Source organism: Cyclopterus lumpus, chromosome 9 (assembly GCF_009769545.1).
Source record: "Cyclopterus lumpus isolate fCycLum1 chromosome 9, fCycLum1.pri, whole genome shotgun sequence".
NCBI classification, from domain to species: Eukaryota; Metazoa; Chordata; class Actinopteri; order Perciformes; family Cyclopteridae; genus Cyclopterus; species Cyclopterus lumpus.
Window position 1 is genome coordinate 14,152,328 of NC_046974.1, and position 24,156 is coordinate 14,176,483.

Sequence of the window (24,156 nt, forward strand, 5' to 3'; positions counted from 1 at the left end):
TTAGGCTTAGTTTCTGCATGAAGACTAGTTTTAGATAATGCCATGATGATAAGAGAAATGTATGCATCATCTTATATAATATTTGATAAAGAATACCAGCACTATATGGTCTGTAACGAATAGTATTCACCAACAGTGTGGTAATTGCATTGCAATGTATTAAAAACAGCCCTTTTTAATCTTTTTAGATAAACGAATTGTGTGGATTGAGGCTTAAGTTATTTAAATCGTACTCTTACAATAAACAAAGTGTACTTTAATTGCCTTACGTGAGGCAGCCATCCGAATTCAGTACATAGTGTTCCTTTTTATGAAAAAGAAATAAGATATGAAATTGTTCAGCATGCAGTTAATATTGGCAGCAACCAATTACAGAATGAAATAAAGTGTCGGTAAAAAAAAAAGCATGCAGATGCACACAGATACATTTTTTATCTTAACTGCTGTGATTATGTTGTTATGTGTCTTTTATACACACACATACACACACACGTGTATATCGATATGTATGTCTGAAATAATTATCACAATGAATTGTGGAACAGGCTATGTAAGATTGCTAAAATAACTTTCATTTCAAAATAACTTTCATTTCAAAATAAAATAAATAAATTAGTAATTGTTTAATTAATCATTCAAAACAAGTTCAATTGTAGTTTAATGGTATGAGTAGAAGGGCAGCAGTTACTTCATTGATAAAGAATATACAAATTAAGGGAAACGATAGTTTTCATTTATTCATCATTTTAGCAAATTGAACTAGAAATTGAGTACGAGTTACGAAACTAACTCAATTCTGACCAGCTAACGTCAGCCTGTTAATTGTGTGTTTGTCTTCATATTATTTGCCATGTTCAGTTGCAATAGACCATTGTTTCTACACTTTCCAGGGACGAAGGATGAACACCTCCCGACTGTTATGAGCACAACAGGGCATAGAAACTCTGTCCCTAACCTCATATCAGAGGAGATTCTCTCACACAATATTTACCTTAATTTATCACCAGTTCATTTATTGACATAAATTAAGGGTTCACTTTTTCAGAAAACATTCATGACAGTGAAAGAAGAAAAAAAACACGGGAAGTGATTCTGTTGCCATCAGAATAAATAAATCTTCTTTCTAGGTTGCCAATAAAAGGCAAATCAAATTGGCTGTCGGATACAGTAAAGAAACACAGCAGCATCACAGTGTGATTGCACTTAATGGAGCTTGATAGACATGCAAGGTTGCCTATGATGGAACCATATTTTTCCCGCTTTTCTTTTTTCTAAGGTAGTTTCTAGAGAAAATATGCAGCGATGATAGAGTTTACGATAAAATAGAAAATGATACATAATTTACTATCACCTGGAGGCAACCAACATCTCTTTACTTTAGTCATGGAGAAAGGGGATTCTTTCAAATCGCTGATAGAATCAGACAAGGAATCAGACAATAAGAAACCATGTATCTAAACGCAAAGTAAAGCAGAGATATCTGAGTTTATTCACCAAAGGTTTCCAGGCTTAAAAGCATCTTGAAAAATGCTGTAATTGAGTACATACTGTCAACTGTGTATGATTAAATGAGCACTTTTCTAAATAGTGTCTTATTGGAGTACCTCTTCACTCAAGGTTTAATTAGGCCTGTGTTCTTTGTCTTAGGCCTTAGTTATTTGAATTACAGTTTTCAAATAATTTGTAGCAAGTAACTAAGTTAGCAATGACTTAAAACGTCCAAGGAAGTAAATCAAAGTTTTCTAATTGAACATTTTGTGAAAAATGCCATGAGATTTGTTCAGTAGACCCAACGCTTGCCTCAACAGTGAATTATCATTGTTATTTTATTCCTTCAAAATCAATCTGGTACCAAGCGATTGGATTGCACAGTTAAGGTATATAGTGTGTCGCCCAACTGCCAACTGTAAATTAAGGTGTTGAAGAAAAACTGCTCTATTTTCTAATAGGAATGTTTCACAGTGCCTGAAATAAGGGGCTCTATTTCTCAGGGGACTGATTTTTCACTTTGAATTACTCCTCTGGTCCATTCATCTCTTGGCCAATAAAGTCTAAGATCTTGCCGATGCCTTGTCATTTGGTGTCAACACTGACGAATTTCATCTCACTATTAACATGTTTCTAATGCCCGCAGTAGACTGAAGCTGAAGGCCCACGAAAACCATAATGTACTGCAGAATGAAAAATAAATAGTAAGAGTGTAATCTAACGAACAGGAACGGAGGAGTAGCACCGACTAATATATCTGGTTGATTGCTTCAACTCTAGAGCTGAACTTACATTACAATATTTCAAATAGGGCTATTCCTCTTAGCGGAGTAAATCGATCTGAGGTGTTTTGGCCGCAAATGAAAGTAATTTGCTGACATAAGCTAATGCAAACTGCATTGAATATGTTGTTGATTTGCGACTGTAGTAAGAAATCAGTCATAATGAAAGTCCACTGTAAATATCAACATCAACCACAGGGCAGTCTCGAGATAACTACTTTGGTCGTCACCTACAGAATACAATAGAAAGTAGATCCATAAATGTCCACAACAGTTCATACAGTTTTAAAGTAAAGAGAAAAAGTATATGTTGTGCCAGGAGCAGCGTAACTCTGTGGAAATGTGGGCCGTCTACCTCCACGATCAGTATCTATCTGCTCTGCTACACCTCTCTTACCCAATGGAGCAGCAGCAACCCATCAGCACCAAACCCCGGAGGCTCTGACTTCCTCGAAGAGGAACAGGATTACACAGTTTTCTGTTTGTTTTTGTTTCCCCAACGATGTTGGTTTCAGCCGGTGAAGCCAACCAAATAGACCTGGAGGGAAAAATGACAGCACCTCGGACATCATGTAAAAGAAAACAGGAAAGGTTTGAATTTCATTTTGTATTGCCTAAAAAATGTTAATAAATTAAACTATGGTCTCTGTACTTTATACTGTTTAGCCTTTATTTACAATTGGATCATTACATATAATTTACCTCACAATAATAATTAAATCCAGCAAGTGCTCGATAAAAAAATATTTATATAATAAACATTCATATCTGTCGGAGATTACACTTTTTAAATTGACTTGTGTTATTACAAGCAGTTGCATTTTTTGTGAGTTATTGCTACACTTTCCCCTCCACAACATCTGTCCGTAGATGACAGTGAAGATAATAATCCAACTGAATAGCATAGGCCAACAGAGACTGATTGCTTATGGATTTCCCAACCAAAGTAATAGTTACTGATGCAGCAGTGTTAGTTTTAATATTATACAAGACAAACTTTGTCCTCTAACTTGTGTTTCCCCCCTCATAATGCTTCTCCAGTTGATTTTCCCATACAGAATGGCTTCTGCATAAATAAGCACCAAAGCGTCTTAATAAAGACCCCGCTAAATATGAAAGATGAGACAAACTGAAGAAGAGGCACAATGACCATGCATTAATAGAACAGGTGTTTCTGCCAGGGACAGGATTGTCTGACTTCACGGGTCTGTACTCTTGAGTATATTTTGTCTCCTGTCTCTGTTACTCTTTTATTTATTGACTAGACCTCAAAAGAGCTTCAGTTTTGATGTTCATGTTGTCAATAAAAGGACCACAGTTTTGTACAGTAAAGGCTTGTATCCCTAAGGGCTGTGTGTGCTCACTGCTGCGCTGGTTTTGTTTATTTGTCCCTCTCAAGTTCTCCTGCACAGTCCCCGGAGATATCAACATTAAATTGCTTTTTGGTTCAGAAGCTTCTCAGATGCATTAGAACTTGTAATGGTCTTTGCCTTGGTGAAGGTGACAGACGGCGTATTGATTGTGCCCACTGGGTACAGCTGAAACTGCTTCACGCCTTTGAATAATTCATGTCTCTATCACAATTATTGTCCTAATTGTAACAATATTTGGATGGCAGACTGCAAGGAAGGAAAAGGAACTTATTTTCTCTCCCTCTGTCCTTTATTATTTGAAAATAGGAATAGTAATGTGATCATTTTTCATGCAGCATTCTAATCGTATCCATTATAAAGATGATAACTTGTGTTGCCTGAAAGGCAAACAAAGTTTGAGACGGATCACGCCTCTAAGTTTTAATTAAAAATCACAGACAGCTTAATTGCGATACAGTTGTGCTCTGCTGGCCCGTCATTGCTTCAGAAACTGAAACTGAGATTGTAAGAGGGACTGCAGCGGATATATTGTTTCAGAGTTCTTGCCCCATTCGTCCCATCAAGTCTGGACTTTGCAAACTTTCTTGCACGTTTCTTATCATGGTGTAATGAAGTCTCCTTGGAGGAGGATTCTTTAAATTGTACTTTGATAGGTGGAACAAAATGTCACTTGAACTCATTCTCTATGCACCTGAAAGTCAAGTGAGGTACTTAAAGTTCTTCTGTGCTTCGAGACTACTTTCTCATATTTGCATCTCATGAAGAAAGCCGCTTTAGAAATGTACCTCGGCCGAATTATGTATTTCTGAATTGATAATGCTGATCTGTAATTCATTGTGCAGGCTCTTACCAATTTGTAAGATGCCATACATATTTATGAAAATCTCAGCCTCTGCCTTACATTTAGCTGATTGTGCACTTCCACACGCAGACTGGTTTGGTCATAATCCATCATTATGTCTTAAAGTAGTGGCTACCCCAACCCCTCAACCCTCTCCTTCCACCCCATTCTGAGTGCATTGAATCATTGCTGAACTTTATTGAAACAATAAAAGTAGAACAGGCCTTGATGACATGAGCTTATCAGTGAAACTTTCCCGAATGGCTTCAAAATGCTGTTGGTGTTTTGAGCATTTTGCTAATGTGTCTTGAACAAAGACACAACACCATAACAACTGTTTGTGAACTCTTATCTGTTTGAATAGCATTCTGATTAATGATGTTATCAATATTATCTACATAAAGCCCCTTGCTTCTTGTTTCTTTGTCCATGATGGGAGAATGGTTCTGTGTTATTCTTTTAAATTCCTTGCATCCCTTTCCCAACACCCCATGTTTGTTCCAATTTCTTCCAATTTTAGAACCGTTCATCTTTTCTGCTGTTGCCCCCTGTCACTCTTTCTGCACAGTCTTATTTGTCCCGTACATATTTGATCTTTAGAAATGGTGCTGTGATGCAATGTGTTGAAAGCCTCCTGTAATCACAATTCTTTTTCTTTTGCACTTTTCCAAAAACAATCAAATATGATTGACAAGTGTTTGATTTGTACATCAGAAGCTGTCAGTAACTTCACAACTTCAAGTATTAAATTGGGCTATTATTTTTAAAAGGCTGGAAAAAGCTGGACAAAATACGCAGGATACATTCAACAAAGCAGTGTCCGATTGTCCAGTGCAATCACTGGATATGACTGTTTCAAGTTAAGATGAACAAGGAGTATTGATTTCATTTCAATAACAACACGCTCTAGTGTAATGTTTGTTCCCACAGCACAACTCAAGACCAAACGTAGCTTCAATCCTAATTTTCTATCAGCCAATAATACAACCACACAGGTGGCTCACTGCCAACACTGAATTTCAGATTTCTTTATTACTTTGCTATATTTTGACTGTAATAGAAAACAGATGCAGGCCACAAACTATGTCTGACTGTCTCGCTCTCCACAACATAAACTCTTATCACTGTTGCAGTATTGATTTGGAACATCATTGAATCTACAAATACATCACGTGTCAAATATCTGAATATGGCTTTAAGTCTAATCAAATGAATGTCAGACAACTCAGTCGATTTTGGCCCGTAGCACATCTGTGATTTCTGCCATGTCTGGTTATTGCTCCTCAGTGTTAGCACAGATGTTGAACTGTAAAACTGAGCCCAGAGCAGCTTCAAAATGCAAAGTGACTAAATTAACGTTGGATCAGCAGTTTGACTTTAGGTAAAATGCTGCAAAAAATGCCCGAAAACTTTGGTCAGTCTGCTTTTAATAGTTTTCATATTGATGAATTTGTATAAACACACTTCAACTCTTTATGCACAGTAATTCTACTTATTTGTCCCGTTTGACTAAATGAAAAGCCTGAATTGTTTAGAAAAAATAATGACCATAACCTGTTTTCTTAAAGTAGAAAGTGCAAGCACTTACATTAAAACCGGTGTGTCAAAGGCTTTGAATTGTCATTGTGAGGATTAATAAAGAATGAGCTTCTTTAATGTTACGCCTGAGTGAGCTCATAAAAGCCGACATGTAGTGAAGGAGGAGATGGAATACAAATAAACCAAGGCCCAATAAATGTCACTACTTTTCTTTTCTGTTTTCAGGGTATGCAGGAAATGGGTGACTTGGGCATCCACAACAGGGAGACAGGAAAAAGCGGCAGGGAAACAATTTTTGCACAAGCTAGACAAAGGGCATTGCAAAATACTCTCAATTTGTCATACGCAATTGGCTGCATGCTTTCAAAGAGCAGAGGAAAAAGGTTGTTTTTTTATGTGAGGCCTGTGCTTTATCGGATTCCACCTCCTCATCACTGAAGACTCAAGAGAAAATCTGATCGCGGAATTGCTAGAATGAGCTTTTGTGAATGTGCAAAACCTCCTTTTGTCTGTGTTTGCCTTTTCTTTTTGCTTGCCACCTTCACCACCAACATATCCACATAATATGATTCACTTCCCTGCACACTTTGCTGATTCAATTCAATCTTTAGGTAGTTCTGCAAGTGTTTTGTGTCCATGTTGAATGACATTCTAATTTTTTCTTATACAAGGACATCTTTAACTGACTTCTTCACTTTCTCAAGAGCTGGTGAAAGAGGTGTCAGAAAAGGCTAGTTGGTATGATGAATGGAACCGCTACCTTGTTATGTGTTGGCATATTGCAGTGTTGCAGTAAACTGAACTTCAGTGTTTGATGGTTAAACCTTTCCACAGTTCTGCAAAGCTAAGAATGCAACATAACCAATATCCTGGCCCTGATCTTTGCTAGCAGCCCTGAAAGAACCCTCAGTCATCAGTTTCATCTCTCAGCTCCAGGTCCATCTTGTTTGTTTTTTTCAGCAAAAATGAAATAAGCACTTTGTGACATGATCTTATCCTGTCAAATTGTTAATTAGGCCAACATTTTTTTTTATTACTTAATACCTGTCAAACTAATTACATTCCCATTAGCCTCAGTTGTACTTTGTGTTTAAATATTGGCATGCTAACACACTCAACTAAATGAACACGGTAAACATGATACCTGTTTAGCATCAGCATGCTAGCATTGTCATTGTGGGCATGTCAGTATGCTGATGTTAGCCTCCTTTTAAAAACGTGCCCCCCAATTGGGGTGAAATTTACACGTCATGGTTAAATTGTGTAAAACATTACAATAAACATATTGATGTTGTACATCAAATTAAACAACATAACTTGGGCTACAATAATTAGTAAGCCATTTCAACACAACTTAAACACCAACTAAAAGAATTATTAAAATATCATAATCATAATTTTGTCAGGAGTCAGCCCACTCAGCACGTTTTCGGAACTAGCAACCCGTAGCTCGGTGCTATCAGAAAAAGCCAGATAGCAAAGAACAAGAGGACTCCACACAGATTCTAAATGTCTTTACAAAATCCTTCTGAACCAAAGCATCACCAAGATATGAGCCAAAGAACATAGCAACATGAATCGCTTTAGCGCTTTACAGTCACAAATGTTGCTTATCTTTGGCTTTTTTTTTAAATTCATTTTTCTTCTTCTAATCAACAAAGACTGCTGTATTTGGATGTATTGAACACCATAAGTAATATACAAGTGGAATATATGGTTTGGTACATGAGAAAATTCAAATTGCACAGATGATGCCCATTTTGCCTAATTTATCTGTACTAAAACCTCTCTAGCTTTGTTCTGCTTCACTTTTTCAAAGTCAAACTTTGCAGAGAGACTGGTCCCATATTGTGCTATGATCTGAGTGATCTTTGACCTTTGCTCTCCTGAAAGTGCTTTATTTCCTATCGAACTTGAAAATTCAACTTTTGCTGTCTTTCATCTTTATTTACTCTTAACCAGTAACACATGCACTAATATTTACACCTCTGAACAAAAGCACACATGGGTTGCCTTTATTATAACACCAACATTATTCAAATAGCCTTTGTGGTTGCTGAGATACACCCTTTTTAGTTTGGGTATGTTATTTCGAGCAGAAACCTAAAAAGGTTAATTCAAACACCGCCTCACAGACCCTTGCATGGTTGTCTCATTTCTTCTTGGATTGCCTTAGTATTGAGACAACAACTCTGCATACATACACACATAGATATTGATCTGCATCAAGTCTGCTTTCCATCTCCGTTGTGTCCTAGTGCTGCAAATCTCTGCTCACTCTTTCCACCACTGGGTCAACATACCTCTCAGCATCCACACACACCGTTTGTACAAAACTCATTGAGTCAACACCAACTGCATACTGAATATCACTACAAAGAAATAGCTATCAATGGCGGTTGTTTACACACATTCAGGTACACACATGTTTCTTAGTCTATTAAGTCTGTTCCCCAAAAGCCAGGGACCGCAGAGAAAGAGAGCAAAGCTGAGACAAGCAGAGCCCTGAGCTGGAAGGGCCCTGGGCTAAAAAGCAACTTAAATCAATTCCAATTGATTATGTGCACTACATCTTCTAATTCCATTAACACAGGGATGGATTTTCATTGAATGTAACTGCAGGCAAATAGTATGGCATAATTTTGTGAAATGAAATAGGTCACAGGTTCGGAAAAAGGGTGTGAATTTCTTCCTTTACTCTTTTTTTCTCCTCCTCGTTTGTTGATAAGTCTTGATTGGCTCCTTTTTACAAAGCGCTCCCCCCCAACAGCATCTTAAAATGCTTTTTTCAGCGTAAGACCACCATGCAATTGCCTGATTTAACTCTAACTACCAATAAATAAATACTGCATATATGGCATTTGTTACAGCACAAGGAGGTTGAGCATTTGAATAAGGTCCATTGTTATTATTCTACTTTAATTTTTTACTCTACTCTACAAAACACATTACAGCTGCAACCCAAAGCCTATTCTAAGAGACAATGAATGTGATAACAATTGCCACCTATAGAGGCAGGCTGGTCCTCAGAGAACATCAGAGAGTGCTTGGAGCCATGATTTGATTTGTAAAGCTGAGACCCTGAGTAAAATATCTATCAGTATAGATTAGCTGCATGACAGCCGCAATTTTATTTTTATTGAACTTTCAGCTGCTTATCTTTCAGGCCTTGTTCAGCAGCTGAACCCACACTTAAACAATCCTGGCTGTTGAGTTCAAATTCTTTACATAAATTCTTAGCCCGCTCCCGTTTTAGTTTTTGACATCACTGATCACAGTCCATTCAGAGTCAACTGGTCCTTAAGCTGCTGCAGAGTTTGTGTCTGACACGGTGCTGCATCTTTAATGCACTGCTAGCTGGGGGACTCATCAAATATTTGTGTTTTTACCCAAGTCAAGCAACACAGTGCTCACACTGGCTGAATGACTCTGTGCCACATCTACGGTGACAGAAATTCACTGATAAAGGTCAACAATCTATCAGGTCCTGAGGATGGAGACAAGCCTTGGCCACTGAATGGACATTTAACATGATGAATGTCTGTGACAGATGGACATAAATCCCAGAATAAATAGTGACCAATTATTTTCTTTGTAACAACACTGTACTTTTATAGAAAAGAGATGTACTAGCACAGCACACTTGGTTGGACTAAAATAGCATGACAGATCATTTGTGAACAAGAAGTTTTCACAAGGGCAACAGCATCCACTTGTATGAATATCCATTAGCAAGTCATTAGCATTACAATAACAGATGAGCAACACTTTTCCGTAGCTGCGCCATGGTTCGATATTTAACTACAAGCCAGCAGCGCTTTGCCAGTAAGGGAACTGAGCAACAACTGTGCCAGTTTATGTTGAGCAATGGGAAATCAAGAGGAGATTTATGAGCATAATAATGAATCCTATGCCTGCTTTAATTACTACAATCCTGGCCTCTTTGAAGTATGCTGTTGTCCTTTACACTGAACAGATAAACATACATCAAGTATTACATTTTCATATTGATGAGAATTCTTTTATTATTTTCTCATGTTTGTCAGTATTGCTGTTAACAAATTGCAGCAAAGGGACTTTAATTTCCACCTATGCTTACATATGTGTTACAGAAAAAATGTAGGATTCACTTTGACTTCCGCTGTCCATCAGTGAAATCAAAACTGAACATGGAGCTTGACTGGTTTGTCAGATACATTTGCAGCTCATGAGTCATTAGCGCAGCTGATGCTAATGTATTTCATGAATGAATTTTGAATGTCAACCAAGCATCGTTAGAGGGCTAAAGATGCGCCCTGCGCAGATGCTTTCCTCTCTCGTCGTCTCTGAAGCACCTGTCCCCGCCGTATGTCAAGTGCTCCGACCTTTCCAAACCGAGGTAAACAAGGATAACGGATCAAAATCAGTGCCAACGCAGGTGTGCAACAGTTCCACCTGTGTTTTCATTAAGTGTCACTTCCCTTTCTCATGCCCAGATAAAGAGTCTTGTCTCTGGCAGGATAAAAAAAGGATCTGTCAGCTCCAGGCAGGCCAGAAAATCAAACTCACGCAACACCCACCTGCTCTCCCCAGGTAATGATAATGGTAAATGGACCTGGACTTGTACAGCGCTTTTCTAGTCTCCAGACCACTCAAAGCACTTTAACACAACATGACATCATTCACCCATTCATACACTGATGGGAGAAGCTAAGGTTCCAACTGCAACTAACATTCACACACATTCATACACCGTAGGCACAGCTATGGGAGCAATTTTGGACACATCGACATGGGCTAGTGGAGCTGGGGATTGAACCACCGATCCTATGAATGAAGGACGACCCTGCTCACCACTGAGACACAGTTGATGCTGATAGTGGTTTGGGTTTGGTTGGGGGGCTCAGTCAGTCTGTGGATGACAATAGTTTTGTGTTTTGTTGTGTTATGTTTATCTAGGAATTCTATATTTTCACTTTCAGTTTACCTCATGGACTCGTAATCATTTGAGATTATTCAAAACGATTCAGAAATCAAAAACTCCAATCTGGAGACATATGTTTTCATCTTTCCATTATTGTTTTGTTCCATGCAAATGCTGGCGTTCGCTGTATTTCTTGTTCTAATTGTTGTATCAGTTGATATTCAGTCGTCCTTGGAGCATGGACTCATTACCAGTATCATGCAGTCTTTTTCATTTGCTTTTGCATTATGTAACCATTTTCACATTGTGTATGATCCTTTAAGGGAGCTTGGCCATCCTCAAAGGAATAACATGAATAATGTCTTTGGGATGCTAAAGTGTGATCTACAAAGATGTACATAAAAGGAGAATGATATTCGCATCAAGCTACGGTCCAAAGTTTACCATCAGTGTGAGCAGTCAGGAGAAGGAACTGCTGTATGCATGAAAGACTAATACACACACTTTACAATGTGCAGAAGAGAAATCCTCTACTGAAGTGGAGTGTGACCTTGCATGACCTTGACTGTGATGGGAAGCAACGTTTTGAGTGAATCAATCCTTTAAGCACATCAAATCAAACAGTTTAATTAATATGATGAATCTGGAAAATATGCTCTCTGAGCTCTATGCTTTTCAAAACACTACAGAATATGTCTGTGATTTTTATTCATGTATCTGAGACATGTTACATATATGATGAAAATTATAGAAGATGTTTGCACAAAAACAAATGTTAAAATAAACATTTTATATACTGGTTTAAAATGAATCCCATGCAGTTTTATTGTAGATGTATTTAACTCTTATGAAAAACAACCACAATCTTGAAACACACTAACGTTCATGCCAATAATGGCAATAAACTATTCAAAAAATTCACATTGTAACGTGCATTATTTGGGAGAATTTAAATGCTTAAATTATGCGGTCCTCTACCTTATTTGCACATCACTTCTGCACATAAATTATGCATGCGATTCCTTATCACTGCCTGACATGCAGGAATCCTGATGAACATTTGACTCACACTATAAAATCTTGGCACACAGTGAAATCCCGAGAGAATCATGTGACTGGCAGCCTCTGCATACTGCTATGTTTATACATTGTAGGGGAGCACACAGGGACATGATCTTCAAGTTCAGTTCATCACATGTGTAATCTACATTTAAGCGCGTTTCATTATACATGTGCTATATGGAACCTCATTTGACCTCAGTTTGACAACTATCTCCACTGTCCTCTTTACATGCATCATCAACAAGTCTGGAAAAGCCACCATATCATCAATTCATACGTTTTTCCGCTGGCAAGGCATGGAAGAATGGCTTTGGCTCAGAATTAAAGTAAAAAACAATAACGTTTGAAACAAAATGAGGTTTGATTTTTTTCCCCCACTCGCTTCTGACGAGTTTCCTTGATGTCCTTCATTATTGTGTGAGTTTTCCATCAAAGGTAAGACCCAGAAATGGACAGACTGACACACGTCATTAACATGCAAATACCTTCTATGCAAATTGACTCTGAACTGTGTAAAAACAATTAGTAGGCAAGCTCATTTGCATGTAATTGTACTCTCCTAAATTGGAAAAAGCACAGGTATAATTCCAACGTTCTGAAAGCGTAGAGAACATTTTATCCAGCATCTCAAAGCAAAACCTCTGTTTTTCCAACCAATTCTTTTTTCTTCTTTTTTTGCTTTGTTTGTTTTATTGATAATATTATTTGGCCAGGAAGATTCTGTTGATGTGGAACAATGTCAAAGCCCAGAATACTGCAGCAGGAAGCATGTTAAGTGAGCTGAGAGGAGGCAGAGTGGGTTTGATGGATGCTTGGCAGGTTTGAGGGTGGAGCGCTTTAAGACCTCTCACACACACTCTGTTTGCCATTGACTTGCGTGCACTGCTCTTATTATGAGGCGGTGCAGGGATGCTCTGCCCAGCACGGAGCATCAATCAACAACGCTCATGTGAATTTAGTGATGAAGCAGGGGATGAATACTTTTTTCTTCACGGTTTTGCTCTGGGACAAATGTGTTGTTAGGTCTTTCCAGGCGGGATTAATGAGACTAAAGTAGAGGGTCACTACGATCACAGTGACTGAACAACACTGGCCTCTATAGGCAGCCAGAGGAATAGGAGTAGTATGAGGAACTGAAGGCACCGAAGGCAGAAACCCCATCATTAGAAATAACAAATCTCACTGTGTCTCCCTCTCTTTATCTCTCTGTGTGTTTAGGGCTGTATCTGTAAGTGTGACTGCCTGTTTTGTTATTTGTTTGTGAACATGTATGTTCTCTTTGTGGCTGTGTTTGTTAATGTCACTCACAACAGCCAAATTGAAGGTGCCGGTGTTAGTGTAGGAGGACAACGGGAGTGAATTCGACAGCTTGACAGCTCTCATTAGCGTATTAGACACAAACAGTGGCACAGATGCTCCCGGTCAGTGCTTGGTCAGCCCGGAGCTTCGCTTAACGGCCTGCTGACAGGTGGCTTTGTGGCTCTCTGTCTAACGGTTGACAGGGTGGCAAAGCAGGAGCTCATCTTCAGTAGACTGCTGGGATTGCCAAGGACTTTAGATATTTCACAGGCAGGAATACTGGTAGAGCATAATGAAATGAATCGTGAAGATTATACAGACCTGCAACCACAGATGCAGTATACAGTAAAACATAGAGAAATAGATGAATGAGAAAGACGGGAGGGAAGCACACAATCACATGAGCATTGGGTCGTTCCGAAAGTATTTGCATGCCGTATGATTTTAAAAAATGTAGACAGTAAATATTCATGATGTCTGCTTGATCAGATGATGCTCATCTATTTTGTGTTCATCTTTATTATGAAGCAATGGCAGTGAACAATGGCAAGAGTTTTAAGAAACACATTAATTCACACATCCTCAAAAACACACACACACACACACAGTCAGTTCCGGTCCAGTAGTTGGCTTTGGAGTCAGATTTTGCTTTTTACTGTATCTATTGTCCTTTTTTACGGCACAAAGCTCAAAAGTTGGGCTCTCACTTTCACTCCTCACCAGCTAAAAAAGAAATCAATGCTAGAGGCACAACAGTTCTGTTGAACTGAATGGAAGTTAAATGATTTTCCAACATACCTTTTGAAGTTTTTGCAATGGCTCAAAGGTAAAATAGAGAGGGCTGTGCATGTAATACAGTCAATGAGAAAACGGTGCAGACAAATAGTTTGAGGAAAAAAGTAGAAGTGAACCAAATGAAAAAAGAGTGAATGTAGCCAAACAGTGAAAAAGACTGACCTTTTACAGAAAGGGTTTTTTCTTTTTTCTGTGCTTGGAGTTTCTGTTATATAATTATCTTTTGTATGCATGCATAGGTGTATTTTAAAGCCCCAAGGTGAGTACTGAGCACAAAATAATGCCGGTGCGCTTTGGTTTCTCTCCTTGACCAATGTTTGTAACAGGTTGACAACTTTTGCGGTACAGTAGGCTATGTACTCTCTCTGTGATACAAATACTTTAAGAGACAACAGCAGACAATCATTTTAGATGCATACTATTGATAAGGAGGAGGAGGGAGGAGTCCTGATGGCTGAGGTCAAAAAACTGCTCATGAAGCATTTAGTCTTTGTGGACAATTGATCACTTTTAATTACATTTACTCAGCTGAACATATTTTATAAAAGAAATGATGAAAGTCACCTTGCCATTTCATCACATTATCACAATAAATAACCTGCCATTATTAATATATATACGGTCTAATTCCACCTACTTATGAATTTTGTTAAGTCAACAGTGAAAGGTACAATGTGAAGCAGTTTCTTTTTGAACAGTAAATCAATTGCTGATATGTAAAATATGGGGGGTGCCACGAATACAGCAGGGTGTTTCACACCTCACATAACCCTCACGAATGAACCTCATAAAGAGCTATAGCTATGACCAGACTGGTGAATGCTGGGGGCAGGAAAAAACAGGAATGACTCAAATTTGTCATGTACACCTCTATAATTCTCTATCTAATTCTCTTTCCAGCCCGGCAGATTTAATGTAGAATCCAATCATCAGCATACATTTTATTTCAGAGGAACGGCAATGTTGAAGAGAGATGGAGAGGCAGTGAAAGCCTGTTCTCAACACTGGAGTGTATTAAAACAACAGTGTGCTTTGGAGGAACGCAGATGTTTCATGAACACAAATCCCAGTAAGGATGCTTGTTATTTAATAGACCTTACCGTGAATGTACAAGGGCATAGGTTATTTATCCCAAGAGGGCTGGGTCAGCTGCAAGTCCATGCAATTTCCTCTTAATCCACTTTAAAGATTAATGTCAAATCATGCCACTGTGTGCATGTTATGAACTCCCATAGTGACTTAGCTGGAGGCTGCATGTGCCTCTGTGTGTATAGCTGTGCATTTTCTGAATGACCTTTTGAAATCCTATTTACACTAAATCACAGGATTTATTCTGATCCTAAAACAGACAGAAAGAGGTTGCACCGTTAGGTGATCAGTCCAAGAAGAGATGAAGCCATCCAGACCAAACTGATAAGGACTTACACCTGATGTGGCACTCTCTTTTGTCACCCCCCTCCCCCCTTGTCTCAGCCCAGATACAATTTTCACTATCCTCTCCCACATTCCACAAAAAACTGTAATTGTGCAAATCAGTTCTTGTCAGCAGCAATGATGCAACACGCCTTAAACTCGAGAGCCAAAATGCTCTGCTGCCAAAATGAACTGTCCTCATTGGTTAACATTATCCATTATCTCTCGAGTCCTGTGAGGAATATTATTGCAAATCTAGACGGGGAGAGAGATCCTCTTTACCTTGGCAGTCTAGACTGCTATTCATCATATACTATAGCAGATTGGTTAATATCTGCAAAGACCATTAGAAATGGAAAAAAGAAACATATTCAAATATTTAGTGCATGTAAACTTTTTGTTTGTAATAATCAAGCGATTACCATGTTGTGTTATTATGCACACAGCCTCTCACATCATTATGCACAGTCATGTACATGGTTGATTAAAGGTTTGTTTACAGATATGACTGAGGCTTGGCTTCACTGAAGGCTAATTGGCTGACTTAAATGAGAATGGGGTTATTATCTAAGGTGACAGCTTTGTGTGTTTGTGTACCCAGCATGTTTGCACTTCTCTTTTTCAGCTCACATGGCTATTGACAGAGCACTCTGAACAGATTTGCTCATGAGCTAGGGGAAGTCAATAGCTAGAAATTAAGACAGTCAACATAAATAACAAACAGTGGAGATCAAGGATGCATGCATCTCAGAACATGAAGCAGAATGGATTTTAGGACTGTGCTGCAAACCTTCTATGACAAGTAGTAACATCAATATTTATCAATCCTTCAATCCCTTTTAACAGATTGCGCTGGCAACCAGAGCGCAGACGTACGTGGCAGCAGGCCAGGTGATGACCCTGCATTGATAGATGTGGTAGCCATGGCGAGGGGTAACCAGCTTGCCATGGCTATCCGCATCACAGCAGATAATGTCAGAGACAACACTGACAAAAGATGCACGTTGTGCTGGGACATGATCTACTGCTAGTATGTTTGGTACTAATATTACAGGTTTACACCTGCGACAGGTTCGATCCCCAGCTCCGCTACTCCACGTCGATGTGTCCTTGGGCAAGACACTTAACCCCAAATTGCTCCCGTGGCTGTGCCTACGGTGTTATTGTAAGTCGCTTTGGATAAAAGCTTCAGCTAAAATGAAATGTACACACCATGTAAGGTGGGCTTCAAAGAAGTGCGTGAACTCAAAGCATTTAATTTGGCAAATAACTATTATATGAATCGTGTATTTTGTAGCTCATTCATAACAGCTCATTTGGTTCCTCTGTCTATAATATATTGTATTCAACAAATGTTTTCAGGCCATTTGATGTGGAAAATATCAAAATGATTCATACATGAAATTCATTAAAATAGTCTGTGGCTCGTTATAAGATAATAAGTTGAAGGAAAGTATCTGTTTTGTTACATCCCTTTGAGCCCAAGCTGCTTTCAACCTTTCTTGTAATTTCATTATATTTTCTTTTTTTTCTAGAAATATCCTGTCCCACTCTGTGTTGCTATAAGTGTGTTCATCTAAGTAAATAATGTCTTGCTTTGAAACTGCAACATGTCAAAGAAAACCATTAAGACAACAATCTGGAACATGGAAAACACGCTGTGGCCTTGTAAAATGGATTTATACCTGATGATTATTTGAAGAAAAAGCAGTGTCTTAATCTCAATCTAAAATGGCCTTGTTGTTGATGCTGCTAATAGAGATCTAATGCTTGTAAAGGTAAAGATACAGTTAGATAAACACAAGAAACATATGTACAATGACATCACAAGTGTAAAAACAGCAATCTGCTCAAATATTGCAGAACAACTTCGGGCAGCCATATAGCATGCTCATGTTGTCAATGTCAATATCCTTTTCAAAATCATCACTCTTTCTTTAAGTTCTGTGTAACGTGTTGCCTATTGTGTGTACACATCCATACTGCCAGTGAAATAAATTGTACAAAATCCATATGAAACTTGTTTTATGATGACGCCGTGCAAATGAGTCACATATACTTAGCATCTGAAATCATCTATGAAAACAAAAGCAACCTACGATATTGAATGTCAAACCATTATTCACGATTAGGATTTGATGAGTGACAGACCTTAAAACATTAAAATAGATTGATGAAATTCTTTATTGATCCAGAGAATACAATAGCTGTGTACTCCATTCTTCACAATACAAAGCAAAAATATCAGACACCAAATTAATTCAAGTGAATGTTTTTTTAATGACAAATGAGAAACAAGTCAGGTGAAGATTAGCATGATGTATTGAATAAATCAATACACACATAGACACAGACCAACTAAGGAATTTGCAACATACATTGTCTAGTTGTAGTTCCTTATAGGCTCCTTCGAAAAAAACTTCATGACATTAGAACCAATAAACAAAGTATTCATCTAAACAAATTCTGAATAGACAGTAGTGTGCATGGATAAATAAACCAACCATCATCTCAAGTAACATGGTATGAAGCTCAGTTTGCACACATGAGAATTAATCAATTAAAAGAAGTCAGCAGTGCTTAGTAAGAGCAACACCATCAGTCATTAAGTCTGCTCCAGGTATTACCACTGCAGTGATACATTTATGACAATAGTTATTTACTTGAAGCCCAGGGACACACATATACTCACACTCACATATATTTGCGTGAAAATACAAGATGTAATTCCAGATCACAGTTCATCAGTATTTTTACAGCTTTTTGCAATTGAATACACATACATTGCATAATCTGGCTAGTCTCAACACTCTGTACACAAAAGCCAAATAAGGCATAACACTTTTTTGTCAAAATTAAATTGCAATCACAACATAGCAATCCTTTTTCAAAAAAAATTTGTAACGAAATGATACACACATTTGAATCTTTGAATGACGCTTTCAAAGCAGGTAATTAACAGACGTATTTTACACCAAACACTGCTGTCTTGTAGTACTTTGTACACCTTTTTAATTTGATCATAGAGGCCGGTGTAAAAGATTGTTCCACTGTAGTATATCTACTTACATGCTGACAATGAACACAACAATACAACATAACCTCAGTCCCCACATGAAGATAAAGGAACATATATATGCAGGAGGCGATTCTCAGGCATTTGAACTACATTTCCCACACACTCCAGCCTCATTTTCATTGCCCATAATCCTTTGCGCCGCTCTACCGCTCACAGGAACAAGAAGGTCGTGTTGTACCGAAGCAGAGACGAAACAAGGCTTTAATCATGCTGGGACAAGCTGTGAGGCGATTCACAACGTCTGCTGTTCGTTCTTCACATTATGGTGAAGGACCAGGGAAGGTAAAGTTGTCTTATTAAAGCAGCATTTTTGTTTGAGATGTGATATTGTCTGTATTCGGCCTTGTGTGTATCCACTGCCTCACGTTAGCTAGCAAGCCTTACGTGGAGGTCATGCCTGTCACTGGACAAGAGCTTGATTGTAATGCTAGAAAAACTAGCCACATGCATCGGTATTTTCTCCTTTTACAATGTAAACGAATCAAATAAATAAAGGCATTAACTGCCTTTTGACCACAAGGATGGATTTGGTGAAGGGTACCTGTGATGATTAGCAACATTAGTTAGCTGTGTAGCTAAGAGGGTGACTAGTTAACTAGCTAGCTTACTAGCTAACTCAGCAAACCAGAATAAGACCGTTGAAGCGATCTAACATGATGCAGGTGTATATGGTAATACGTAAGTCCATCCACAAACAGTAATTTGAATATTAATGGCTCAACAAAGTTGCTCATTATAATCTCTTTCGGCTAATTGCTGAATGTTAAGGTCACAGCTAACTAGATACAAACAATAAACACTAGCTAGTCATTGAGTAAGTTAGACCGTTTGCTTCCTCTAGAATTAAATACAGAATAATAAAGTTGGACATCACTAATGGTGTTCAGATAAACTTGACAGTTTATCCTGTTTTAACTTCTCCCTCATATGTTTCACATGCAATCTCTGAACTTACTTACAGTGGTTTTCTTACCTTGAGTCAGTCATTTCTGAACCTTGCCTTGTAATACTTGGATTTATTATGAAGTTGTTGGCCGTTCTGCATATAATAGTACTGCTATTTTAGAACTATTTAAACTGTAAAATAACTTTGCCAGGCAGAGAGAAAAAAGGTGTATAAAATGTTGAGGTTGAGTGCTTTTTTATAACGCTGCAGTCAAACATAGCAGGGTTAAATTGTTGATTTAAGTAGTAAGGTAATCAAACAAGTTCAATTAATTTCATAATACTCTTTTTACAGAACCTGCCATTTTCCATTGAGAACAAGTGGCGTCTCCTCGGCATGATGGTTGTGTTCTTCGGCAGCGGCTTTGCATTTCCCTTCATCGTTGTCAGACATCAGATCCTGAAGAAGTAAAATGGACCAATGCTACCAACAGCCTTCACGGTAATTATGACTGCCATCTTTATCTAAATATTTGCCTTCATTCAAATGTCAGGAGGATGTGGCATTTACGTCAGCCTTGGTTTGAACAGTGACCTGAGACAATGACAGTCCTTCACTGAGCCTCTTTAGCCTTTTGCTCAGTGGCATATTTTAAACAAATTATCTGTAGGTCTGTGAGTGACGGCAACAAATGTCATGTGGGTTGATATCGACGCTATGTTGAGATAAGCTTGCACTTTAGCAAGTTAATGTAACAGACATTGATGTGTATCAGGTGGGAACAGGTTAGAGTTGTCACATTTATCTTTTCTGGTGTTTACTCAGAAATGGCTTTTCTGTCATCAGGTGTATGCAAGTCATCTAATCCTTTTTTTGCCTTATTTTCTTGTTCTCCCTGCAGGTTGTCAGCTGAAACATATTTTATCCATCAGGGTGCTATCCATGTAGAAGAATGGGAATCTTGATTTTCTTTGTAAATAAAGTATCCTAAAATATATCAAATTAGTCTCCTTTCTTTTTTGCCATACCAGAGTGTGTTTTCTATTGTAAAGGCCATTATATGTACATTATAAAATAAAGAGTAAATGTATTCTATACATGACACGCTGTGGACATATTTGGTAATAATGATTTCATCAATTTATTTTATTATCAAGCCTCTTCTAGTCAAACTTTGGCTAAACAACAAGCTTGATTTATAGTAACAGTGATAATGGTAATCGAAACTCAACAGTAAAACCTGATTACAAGTTACTACCTTTTTTGATTAGATCAATGCACATGGCAGGAAGTAAGTAGGATCCTATTCAGGTATTTAGTATGCTTCTGGTGTGCTCGAGCTGATCCCAGATAACATGGGCCTGAGACGAGATACATCCTGGGCAGGTTACCAGGCTAACATAGCACAGACAAACATTCATGCTCACATTCATACCTACGGGCAATTTTAAGTCATCAATTAACCTAAGCAGCATGTCTTTGGACTGTAGAACCCAGAAAACCCACGTGAAAATGGTATACAAACACTTAACTGCAACATTATTCAAGTGCCTAGTAGATCCCTACTTAAGCAATAAGGTACGAGAGGCAGTCAATGTACTGTTCAAGGGTTTGCCTAACAACACCATTGAACAGTACATTATTGACGATGCAGTACTGCCTCTCGTACCTTATTTCTTTTATAATACGGTTGCCTGCGACATTGTAAATAGTAAGCTGCCTTTCAGCACAAAATAGTTGTAGCCACCAAACGTGTATTGCATTTCAGTGGCCTTGAGAAAATAGTCCCCGTGCTGTTGCTATGCAACAGACAAACAGCATTGGGAACATTACGTTTGTTCGCCTAGCTAGATCTCGCGCCGGAAAAATAACAAATGACAATGGGACACTTTCAATAAAATATTTAATTTCAACAGGCCGATAAAGAGAGCAAGATATCGATGATACCGACCACTCTTGCTCTCTTTGCCGGTGGCTTGGTGTTGGAAGTGCCTTCTCAAGCAAGGATATTACTCCAACGCTGTCTTTCATTCAGATTTGGTGCCCAGTAGCTTTGAAGGGAGCTTTTGGATTTATGTCCACTCACTGACATGATTTTTCTTGTTTCCAACCCAGCATTAGAGAGTTTGCACCAAAGTTCTGCGCTCACTAACGGTCGCGTAAAATCTACCTGTTATTTTGAGTGTGCACTGATATGGAACGCTTCGATAAATGTACAGGTGTACAATACAATCTGGCTCAATACAATACACGCTGTGACTCACTCTCAACCAATCAGAATGCTTGATTTCATCTACCCGTATTATAATGATTAATAGTATGTAGCCTGTTGGCATACAAAGAACATATTGTAAAAGTTAAGACAACCCATAACTTTATGCATTTGAACCTTTTGTCACCAGCTACCCAAATAATTATTAATGAATAAAGTGTCAATTCCAATTCAGTGGGGGGCTTATGTTAAAGAATCCAGTCCTGCTCTACTGCGATTGTTCCCTCACTCTATAGCTTAGCTCTTCAGCTGAACTCTACTGAATAACCTATTTTAGTTCAATTAACCCTATGTTTAGAATGATCCAAGGACAATGTATTAAACGGGTGAGGTGGAATGTAAAAGCTGGGAGGTTTTCAGTGCACCTCTATTCAGGTCTACCTCGTGTCTGAAGTAATTTTCAAAACCCGGCTAAGCTTAGTTTTCCATTTCCTTAAGCTGTACAGCAAAGAGGTGCTGGTTTGGGCGCCCTAAATACATAACCAGAGACATACGGGGACAAGCTGTAAGCATGAGACAACCTGGCGTATACACTCTGCAACTCTAATTCTCTCTCCCTCTCTCTCCTAAGCGACGTGTAAACCTGTCAGGTGGGTTTGTGTTCCCTTGCATTCGTAATGATGTTACTCTGCGAGTGCCTTTGGGCTTCCTGGATGGAAGAGCATTCAGGTCGTGCAGCTCTTGCCTCCGCAGTGATAAAGTTATCAGACATTTAATGGGGTCAACAAGTGGGAGCCGATCTTTCATAGGAGTGTTGTATTGTCCTCACTTAGAATAGGTTGACTTTTGTTCCCTAGCTCAAGAGTAGGAAGAGAGGTTTTTCTGGTCATAACACTGCTCAACACAAAAATGACACCTTGCCTTATCACAGCGAACCAAATGTGTGTTACCAAAGCACATAATTAACACCCGCATAGACACATCACACTAATATAGTAGTCTGATCAGCACCTTTTCGGTTTGCATGCACCTCAAGGTAATAATGTTTCTCTAGACAGGAGGTCAGGTGTCCTGTCATTTTCATAAGTTTCTTTTAAGAAAGAGAGGTGGTGAATGGGAAAAACGTCAGCGTTGCATAATGCACGCAATTGTCATTCTGTTCAGTGACGTAATCTCAGTAGCTTTTCTGTTTACCTATCAAAAAAATCGAATCAATCAAACACTCACCCACATATGCTTGAAAGGTATCCTCCTCCCATTCAGCATGACAGTTATTTTATTTAGTCCAGTAAAGAAGTTTGATTCCATGTTGTTAGAGAAATAAACATGTGAAAGCTTTGCTTTTCAGCTCTTGACAGTATGACTCTGCAGCTGCTTTACATTCTTCAAATGGTTTAGCTGGGTGCTGCACTACGCCTCAGTACTCAGAGTGCTACTTTAGGAATGTCCCTAACATTTGGACCCTTTTGCAGAAAAAGAGAGATTATAAAGAGACAGGCTTTTTCTCCCCCCAGAGTACAAATTTAGACCAGCATTGACACTTTGAGAGATCGAGTCACATTATCTGAGCATCCCAGAATAAAAAAAACATTTTGGTCATGAATGTTTGATCTATTCTCTGCCATTTTACTGCTAACTGGGGCTTTTAAGACTCCAAGTTGATGCCAGACTCTGGCAGTGAGGTCAAATTAGACACAAATGTGATGGCACGGCATGTAGCAGGAGGTCCTATGGTGCCCACAATAGTCTACAGCGCACATTTTGGATGGGCTTGCCATATGCACTGTGTGGCACTTTGATGTGCGGCTGTAGGAAGGAAGCAGGGGTGAGATAGAAAAAGAATACATTACAGGGGGATTACGCACCCAGTATGCCAAGTCTCTTGCAGAGTTTGTTACGCTGCATTTAGTATGTAAGTGTGGGGGGAAATGAAGGAGAAAGCGTGTGTGTGTGTGCAGAGTTTGCGCCTTCTTTATAGCCAATATCTGGTAAATTTCTTGTAATTGTCATTCCAAATGTGTTACATTCCCTTTCGCACAGGCACTAATTAAAACAAAGTATAGTCATTAAAGATCAATTCCAGACCAGCTTATCAACATTTTGAATAGCTTACCATCAATTACTGCATTGAAAGTCTTTACTGTACATATAGTAATGCCTTAGTTGCAGTATCACATTTGTCTATTTTCACTTTTATCCAACTAACTAATCTAATTTGATATGTTTGTGCAGTTATGTAAATCACCTTATTTGCAGTATTTGTGGCCATTCCTTGCAGCCTCTGTAGACGATTTAATAATAGACTTTTCTGCATCTCACGTGTGGAATCTAATTATAGACTCATTTGCACTTCAGAGGAGAAGATAGTTGGCTGAGCTCGGTGTAAAGCATGCACAGCCATCTAATAAAAAGACTTAACCTTTTATTGAATCCCTTTAGTTCGAGGCACATTTCACATTCAACCACAGTATTATAGTCAAATAA

The 24,156-nt window shown here is 38.5% G+C and overlaps 1 protein-coding gene across 1 annotated transcript; it reads left to right on the forward strand.

Moving 5' to 3' along the window:
- The first annotated feature begins 18,711 nt into the window (after positions 1 to 18,711).
- LOC117736411 (cytochrome c oxidase subunit 7C, mitochondrial) lies at positions 18,712 to 20,457 on the forward strand. Its single transcript, XM_034541733.1, has 3 exons — positions 18,712 to 18,856; positions 19,815 to 19,961; positions 20,362 to 20,457. Exons 1-2 carry the CDS (start codon positions 18,782 to 18,784, stop codon positions 19,929 to 19,931), a joined length of 192 nt encoding a protein of 63 aa, XP_034397624.1. The 5' UTR covers positions 18,712 to 18,781; the 3' UTR covers positions 19,932 to 19,961; positions 20,362 to 20,457.
- The last annotated feature ends 3,699 nt before the right edge of the window (positions 20,458 to 24,156 follow it).

What these genes read in the sequence shown, in the direction of transcription:
- LOC117736411 (XM_034541733.1), top strand. Translation starts at nt 18,782, where the DNA reads ATGCTGGGACAAGCTGTGAGGCGATTCACAACGTCTGCTGTTCGTTCT. An exon ending in ATGGTGAAGGACCAGGGAAG is followed by an intron (nt 18,857 to 19,814) that starts GTAAAGTTGTCT and finishes CTCTTTTTACAG; the next exon opens with AACCTGCCATTTTCCATTGA.